This window comes from Salarias fasciatus, chromosome 20, assembly GCF_902148845.1.
Source record: "Salarias fasciatus chromosome 20, fSalaFa1.1, whole genome shotgun sequence".
In the NCBI taxonomy this organism is placed as follows: Eukaryota; Metazoa; Chordata; class Actinopteri; order Blenniiformes; family Blenniidae; genus Salarias; species Salarias fasciatus.
Window position 1 is genome coordinate 25,240,270 of NC_043764.1, and position 8,828 is coordinate 25,249,097.

The 8,828-nt window shown below is 40.9% G+C and overlaps 1 protein-coding gene across 4 annotated transcripts; it reads left to right on the forward strand.

The window, feature by feature from the left end:
* Positions 1-2,139: 2,139 nt before the first annotated feature.
* Positions 2,140-7,948, forward strand: LOC115408288 (uncharacterized). 4 transcript variants are annotated; one of them, XM_030118940.1, is made up of 5 exons: positions 2,140-2,377; positions 3,838-4,137; positions 4,398-4,663; positions 4,870-5,130; positions 5,215-7,948. In XM_030118940.1, exons 1-5 carry the CDS (start codon positions 2,203-2,205, stop codon positions 5,386-5,388), a joined length of 1,176 nt encoding a protein of 391 aa, XP_029974800.1. In that variant the 5' UTR covers positions 2,140-2,202; the 3' UTR covers positions 5,389-7,948. The 4 variants fall into 4 exon arrangements, with proteins under 4 accessions (XP_029974800.1, XP_029974799.1, XP_029974801.1 ...); XM_030118939.1 differs by having other exon boundaries at positions 4,371-4,663; positions 5,215-7,947; XM_030118941.1 differs by having other exon boundaries at positions 2,140-2,387; positions 4,371-4,663; positions 5,215-7,946.
* Positions 7,949-8,828: the final 880 nt, after the last annotated feature.

An 8,828-nucleotide genomic window follows, 5' to 3' on the forward strand; every position in this document is an offset into this window, starting at 1 on the left:
AAAAAAAAAAAAAAAGTTCACTCCAGGTGTTGCACTTTAATGTTATTCAGCATTTCACAGTTTTACTCAGCCTGGTATATTGTTCTAAAAAGAAAAAATAAAATAAAATGGAATAGTAATGCCTTTTAAAAAGGTATATTTTAAAGTGGAGTTTTCTGCCCTAATACATTGAATTGAATAAATTGAAGGAACACTTTAGTCAAGAACCTTTTTGTTGCATGGATGATGTTTCTCTTGCACAATCATACACACAGATCTACAGTTACATGTACACAACTCTATCTGCATAACTGAATTTGCACAGTTACTGTTTTGGCATGTCTTTGCAGGGCAGAACCTCTTTATCATTCCATGAGCGATCATGGAACGCTTCAGGAGCGAGTTGCTGGACCCCTGGTTCATAGCAGCCGTTTTGGTTTTGAGCATTACAAATTGAAAACAGGGCGTCTTCTTGTACATTTTAAGTTGGCAAGAGGTAAATATTTTGAGTTTATTATGATGTAATATTTTGAGTAGATATCATTGATGTAATACATTGTGAACAGTTAATTCTTTCAGGTATGTAATTTAATTTTTACAAGTATCATTCAATCAAATCATTTAAGTATGAAGAAGACAAATATTAATTTCTGGGAACTTAGGAAAAACATATTGAACGTAGAGTATGTAGACTGAGTTAACTGAACACATTTTTAAGTATAATATAACTCAAAAGTTTCGTCAAAGATCATGGACGTTTTAATTCCTCTAGACCCAGAACTTTGTTCATTCAGCAATTTTATGAAAGTTGATAGACTATTAAACAAGTGTCAAATCAAATTCTTTAAAAATGCTTTGGCAGGGGCTAAAAATGTGTTCATCCTATGGAGGGAACGTCCAGCGATGACAACAACTGCTTAATGGTGTCTTCATCTGAATGAATCTTTTTATCTGAATGATTTTTTTAACATTTGAACTCAGAAAAAAATGGAGCAATTTCTTTTTGGCCCCAAAGGCAAATGATTAAGGACAGTACAGTACAGGGATCTGCATCCTCTTCATCACCCAGAGACCTTTTTTGACTTTTTACCACATAATTTTTATTAAAGCTGCAAAGCAATTTTAATCTTAGAAATGAGGCTCACAGCTGACAGAGTTGGAATATGGTTCAGTTCAGTTCAGATTTATTTATATTATGCTATGTACAAAACAGTCTTTTCTAAGCACTTTTACAAATGTTCATATATTTTTTTTTATTTTAAGTTTTTTTTTTTTTCCTTTTCCAAACATCTGAGGCTTTTCAAAGTTGTTTGGGGTTTTTTTTCTCCAAAAGTTTGATCATTCTAGCTGTATTCAAGAATCCTTGTGAAAATGACTCTGGTGGGTACATAAAAAGAAATATAAACATAACTGAGACAAAACAGAGCTGCAGTTTGCAAACCTCTGCTCTTGTAGATTTATCAGTCTGGTCACACCCAAAGCCCAAATGACCGGAATCATCTGCAACAGATCTATACTTTAATTCTGCCCTCCCCGTTCAAACCATATGTAGGAACAGTCTTTACTTATTATTGGCAGCTTAGTTTGAGTTCACATTGTTGTTGTGTGATTTGGAGACTTCGTGGCAGTAGGCACAGGTTGCATGGAGAGCACAGATAGAAGTCCACCAAACAGTTCTCACCAGACCAGTAAACACATCAGAAACAAATATACAGCTCACTGTATAAAAACTCCATGTTGTTTTTATTTTATTTTATTTTATTTTATTTTATTTTATTTTATTTTATTTTATTTTATTAGTTGCTTTAAATCAACTCAAATTCAAAAAGACAGACTGAGAACTCAGTTTGTGTCTGTGTTGGGTCACTGCATCCTCCCGTGTGTAATTGTCATAATTGGACATTTATCAGACTTATGGGTTTTTTGCTTTTATTGATGGATTTATTAATAAAAACCACTGTAAAATCAGTGAATGCTACTTAGATTTTGTTCGATTTCCTCTTCTTGGCAACGTTACATTTATCGTTTCAGGTAGTGTCTAACAGCCTGCAGTTTCCAATTATGTCCAGCAGGTGTCAGTATAAAGCTCAACGTTGTTTGTGATCCTCCAAAAATAACGAGGGAAGAGGAAGAAGCAGCTGTGCACAGTGTGCAGGCTGGTCTGCAGGCTGTGTGTGTGCGGTCGCGTCTACCAGAGGAAACATTGCGTCTTCTGCACCGAGAATGAGTTCAATTCAGGCTTTGAGAGAGTTTATCAACGAGCGACTAACAGCTGCTGCTGGAGAAATATTCACCGTGTTTGAAGAAGCTATCATGCACTACGAGGAGGAGATTGAGCGGCAGCGCAGCAGGCTGTTAGAAATCAACTGGACACCTCCGATCAAGTTGAAGGGAACAGGTATGAAAAGGTCTGAGTGAACACACTAATCTGATTTATGGAGGCTCGTTATGTTAAACGCTTTTAATGGGGTTTGCGCGATCTGTCGATTGCGCTGCGCGTTTTACGAATGCACGACGTTGCAGCCACTTCCGGGTTCAGAAGTCGGGAACAGAAATGCAAATAAAAGTGTAAAATGTGGTGTCGCGTTTGGTGTTCAAAGCATAATGTGAGGAATGAGGGGAAAGTTTCCTTTCCTGTCATTTTTAAGTGTATTTGTGAATCCGTACGCACGTTTCATGTTTGTATTTTATTGCTCTATCAATGTTACAATTAGAATAAAAATAAAAGAGCAGTGCAATTAAAAATAAAGCCATGTATTGTGTAGCAAACTAGTGCAAATTATAGTGCAGTTACATTGACTTAAGTACATATTCACTCTTGCATACATGCATGTATATTCTCTCTTCCTCTCTCTCACACATACAAGCAGCATATGCAACATTTTATTTATATTTTATTGTCCATGATCCAGTGGACAACCTGTAAGAAGAATCACCCATGCCTTCTGTTCTTAGCCGTTTCATCCAGCTGAAGAAGAAGAAGCTGTAAAACCTCTGATTTGAGCCACTTGGACTGCACTCTCAAATGAACAAGAACAGAGGTTACATGGGAAGTGGAAGAAGTGGCAACAGTTCTCTTTACAGCCTCTCATGTACAACACCCACCTGATGTTTTCACCCAGTGCCTGAATCAGGCCAACCTGCAGTGACCACACCGTGATATCATCCATTAGCATCAGTGGTTTCAATCTATCCATCATGCAGCTTCATAGTTGTGCAATCTACCGGGCTTGTGCATAATTTTCATTTTACATAGTTGTTTTTATAAATGCTGTATTTGTGATGGTTAATTTTTGTGAAAAAGGTCCATCCTCCCATTTCTAATGAAGGATCTATTATTTGCACAGTGCGATCGGTAGATTGTTACCATCTTACAAATGACAGTCGCACATCTTTTGACGCCAGCAGACTGAAATTAAGCCGCAGTTCTTCGTCAAGGTGAAGTAACAGGAATGATTTTAAAGCAGAACCCTTCAGCGTTAAACAGAACATCTGTATCAGAAACAGAGGAAATGATGTTTGTGCTGTTTGCAAACACAACAGCTGATTTATTTACGCTCAGCCTGCGTTAACATTACCATGGCTTTCACAGTTTTTCCAATAAGTGTTTATATAATAGACGTTACGGTAAACTTTTCAGAATAATGACTGTTGTGGAAGAAATATTTATCAAACTGGATAATTCCCACTAATGTTTCAGAAGCTGACGTTGCGTCCAGACAGTTTCTTTTTTAAACCACACATCTACCGTCAGAGTTTGTTTCTGAATATTTGTATTTTCAATGTATTCTGTCCAGTTTCATCCATCCACCACTGTAAGATATTCACATCAGTGACTTTTGTCTTGTTTCTCTCCAGAGAATCCCCAGCAGCACACTGGTAACCAGAAGATGATCTCCAGTCTGGAGCAGGAGGAACATGAAGCTCCACGCATCAAAGAGGAGCAGGAGGATTATGTTGCGGTGACTGTTACTGATGGAGAAAGTGACAATCCTCACAACTCTGTGAGAGACTTGACCATCCAGCGACTAACAGCTGCTGCTGTGGAAATATTCACCATGTATGAACAAACTGCGGTCCAGTGTGAGGAGGAGATTGATCGTCAGCGCAGACTTCTGGAAATCAACTGGAATCCTCAAAATGAATTGCACAGAACAGGTATGGAAAAGTGGAGGAAATTAAGAAATGAATGCAGTGCTTGGTCCAAGACACACTGAGATACTGTGCAGATGTCCGGTGCTTTTGTTAGACGGGCGATCTACTGATTGCGCTACTCAAAAATAATATGATTAAACGCACTTGTTAGTCGATCACACAGTTTAAATAGTCAATGTAAAATATCTTGCCCAAGCCTACTGCAATCAGTCTAAAATATAAACATCAACTGCCAGCTGCCACTATGACTACTACATGTCCAGCAACACCACCCAGACCCTGGACGACCCTGGAGGATCCTGCCTTCAGACACTTGCAAGACCTCGCTGACAAACTTGGCGCATCCCCGAGGAGCTCCTTGATGTCAGAGGAGAAGTACAACTCCATCATCCAACACCTGCGGCGTCCACAGGAGAAGATCGACCCGCAGTTCAAACACTGGGTGAAGAAGAGGAAGTTTCAGATCATGGATCTGCCGGGACTCGGGCTGAGCCAGGTTCTCGTTCTGCCCAATGACAACAAGAACAAGGTAGATGTTCACAGTAAATGGAAATAATGCAGATCATATTTCTGATTGTTTTTTGAAAACAGATTATATTAAATATATATCATTATAATTGTGTTATTAAATTATATTACCAATGTAATATTGTCATTTATCGTAATTATGATTTTTGTAAATATGTTAGAAATAATATATGTATGTTGTTTTTATGTATGTATTTGTTTCAATAGAATGACAGTGACTCTCCCTATCTGTGCGTCCTTCACTCTGGCAACGTTGTCCACATCGTCCATGACATCCACACCCACGAGCTGAACCACAGCGGGTACAAGAAGGTCCTGGACTACGCTCAGCGCCAGTACTTCGGAGTCTTCCGCGGTTTGGTCCAGGAATACTGCAACAGCTGCCAGACGTGCCAGCTAAAGCAGCTTCAAGCCGTCCGGCCGCCCCTCTGGGCCATCCTCCAGGAAGACTTCTTGGACCACATGCAGGTGAACCTGATCAACATTATTATTTTATTTACAAATACATTATGGCCTTGGATAATGTAACATTTTCTGATCTTATCTTTTCAGTCTCCACCAGTGCCATCGCCAACAACACACACCAGCATCAGGAAGCGGACTCTTGACGGCTCCCACCAGGCAGCAACACAGACGGCCGACTCCGACAACCAGTGCAAGCGGGAGAAGGCTCAGGAATCTGAAGCCGGTGACACCGTGAGCGTCGGCGTGCCGAGGCTTGAATGATCTTCACTTGACCTTACACGTCTACCGGGCATCGACAGGGACGTGATAAAGACCGACGCGCTCATCACTCAGCACGGGACGCTTCAGGGAACTGAGCAGGGGGGAGATCTACAGGAGTACGTCGCCAGCTCCGACCCGGTCGTCACCCTTCATGAAGCTGCCTGCAAGTCTCATCCAGAGAGCAAGTTCACCAAGACGAGCAGCAGCAACATGAAGGACGCGTGTGAGGCGGGTGACCCTGAGTGTCATCCGCACACACAGCCACACAGTCACCAGGCACCAACCTGCTCGCACCAAGCAGGCGAGAGCCATTCAGTGTCCAACCAGACAATGACGTCCAGCCAAACACCAGACAGCCATGTGACGGCCACACAGACGACAGTGTAACCCACATCAAATGATCTTAAAATGTACAAATGATCGTTTAAAATATTTAAATTGGTGATTAAAATGCGGAAATTCATGTGAAAGGGTAGAAATTCTGAGTATTTTATTGAGATTGGTTAAAAGTTGTTATAGCTCCCCATTTATTATAACAATCAGGAGCTGCTGGTGAAAATGCACTTTAATTGTAGCAAGAAGCTGCAGAGCTGAGAGGTGAAGGAGAAGCAGGATTCATGCTCATTAACAAGTGTGATTCTAAAATATATTATTGAAGAGCTGTGGAAGGATGCCTCTGGGCTTGTTGATACCTGTAAACCTATGTTGGTTAATCTCGGCAGTTTTTGGTGAATGTTAACCTGCTTTCGACACGTTACTGGTAACGACGAGGCTGCAATAGATAAATGTTCGCCGACAGCTGAGCTAACTTTGTAAATGAGACGTTATAAACCGCCGAGCCTTTTATTTTCACCATTTTTGAGAGTGTATATTTTCTAGAGAAATGCTGAGTTTTGCAGCATTAGTGCTTCAGCACCGCGTTGGTCCTGTGTTCGATCGCAGCAGTGATGTTGCGTCTCCCAGTGAGTGTGAAGTGTTATTTAATGAATTTATGGAATCTGTGGACTGACTGAGTTATTTTCCTCTTGACCTGCTGTGCAGGTCAGGGTTTGGTTTTTTTTCCCAGATTAAAGCTGACTTTGGATTGGCAAGCCAACCCGAGAACCACGTGTTTAGAAACGCTTGTGAAATGATTGCTGCAAACTGACTGATGGATCTGTGGTAAACTTTATGCCAAAGCTGCAGGATTATTTAAACCTTTTCGTTCTGGTTTCTTTCTTCATCTTTTTTTTTTTTTTTTTTTTGTCTTTCTTCAAACTGATTTGGAAACAACACTGGATTTTTGGACACTGGATCAAATGGAATGACCTTTTTTGGAGTAGAAATCTTCAAGTCAGTGGACGAACGTTTTGAAATGAATCTGAAATTCGTAGATTTAAACTTGATTGATGTGTTATATATTGTTTTCTTTTATAATTGTCATTATTGTGGTTCCTGGTTTGCCACATATTTCATATGCGAGTTTAAATGATTATTTTTTTTTTACATTTTGAAAGAGAATTCATTCAAAGATACTGTATTACAGAACCTTAAACAGGAATGATCTATTTAAAGTGAAATAATCCTTATCTAAAAGAAGCCATCCGGCTCAGACGAGCTGTGAGAACCAAAATTCTTCCTTGAATAGTTTAAAAAGAGGGAGATTCAACCTAATTTGCCTTCTGTGAATGTTCATTTATCGTTTGAATATATGCAGGATAATTGATCTATTGTCTGATTGTTGTCCTGTTGTGTCTCATCTTCATTTAGTAAAGTTCCAGGTTTTAGATTCAAAGTTTTTGTTCTTTGGTCTCTTCGGGTCCAGTAGCTCTATTTTGGTATCAGCCTGTTTAAGTGCTACAACTCCATAAAATGGCAACACTGGGCCGGTCAGATATCCGTAGTCTGAGTAGCATCGTTGCTCCGTGGCAAGCAGCTGTGTGCAGCCAGCTCCTTGGGAGTCAGACACTCTGGAGGGAAACACTGTTATTGCTGACTCAGTTGTGCATGAGAAGAAGTGTTTACTCCAGCCGCGGTGCACATGCACAGTGGTGTTTTCCTCAAGTGCATCCATCATCTAGAGGGAGACGAAGACCTGAAGGAACCCGCCTCTCCAGAGATGAAGATGGAGTGTAGAGTTGAGACACACCAGGGACGACGTGGACGATCATGTCCGGCTGTTTGTCTTCTGCAACAAGCAAAGACACAGCATGACGAGCCTCCAGGGCTGTGGCCGATGCTGTGGCGGCCTTCCGCATCGTTTCTCGAGATGACCTGAATTCATTTTGTTTCCTCTTGAAAAACTCCGGTGGCTTAGCGATATGACCAGCGTGTCCTGGAGTCCTGGTGACAGTGAGCTTAAGCGTGATGCAAAACAGATTCTGTTCACAACTGACACGAAACACCAGGAACCTGGAACATGCAAGAAAGCAGAAAATTATTAAAATTATACAATAAAATAAAAATCCAAGGAGCAATGTGATTTTAGATGTACAAAATTAAACTGAGATCCCCAGCAGGCTAAAACAGACTGAATCCCCCCTCTGATGGGTTAGGTGAGGGTGACCTTCTCAGAAAATTAGACTTTAGCAGAACCGGATGCTGAATTCTCCCAAACCTGCCAGACTCAGCTATTTGGGCTCCTATGTGATGAAGCTAATGGAGGTATGATATTTACTTTGCATTTGCATTGCTGTGTGTAATGGCAATTTTATTTAATAAATTGCATCAATCGGTGAGTCTCTTTTCTTAAGCTGCACAGCTGGAGAAATCGCACAGTCATCAGAGTAACAGTCAGAGTGAGTTCTGCAGTCGCAGGGCTGAGCAAGTTTCTAATACCTATCTGCCACGTAAACTCCCAAGGACTTTGACTGCGCTCAGCCATTGGCGGGATACAAGAAGACGCCCACCAGTGGCCGCGGCTGATAAGGCAAGATTACCAGATTCGAGCCAAAGCATTCACTGTTCCTCACACATCTGAGTGTGTGAGAGCTACAGTTGATTTCAACAAATCAATCCAAGCATTACAAATCAATGCACTCATTAGAAATTTCCACGGCCCAAAGCTTGCCTGTAGCAAGATGGCCGCCACTGATGATGCTCAAAACTCCGCCATGAAGCAACCAGTCTTTCAGTATATCTATTTCAAACAACCACTGCTACCTACAATGCTTCCTTTTTTTTTTTTCTTTTTTTCAAACAGGTTGGCGTAGAAAATCAAACCATATCACCCAGTCATCTCATAACACACTGCTATGTGTGGGGAAAGCTCTTCATTCATCAATGTCAGTCACAACAGCATCAAGACCAAATGATTCAAATATTCAAAAAGGACCGAGCAGCTTTCTGAGCCCTGCTGTCCAGGAGGTTGATTCTACTGGCATGGAAATCCTCAGCCCCACCTACACAAGCTAACTGGACTGGAGAGGCGCTTCGTTTTCTCAAACTGGAAAAAATGAGAC

Excerpts from the sequence above, each read along its gene's own strand:
- LOC115408288 (XM_030118939.1), top strand. The coding sequence starts at position 2,203 with ATGAGTTCAATTCAGGCTTTGAGAGAGTTTATCAACGAGCGACTAACA. Across the intron at positions 4,138-4,370 it reads AAATGAATTGCACAGAACAG|CTGCCACTATGACTACTACA; the intron begins GTATGGAAAAGT and ends ATCAACTGCCAG. Across the intron at positions 4,664-4,869 it reads CCAATGACAACAAGAACAAG|AATGACAGTGACTCTCCCTA; the intron begins GTAGATGTTCAC and ends TTGTTTCAATAG.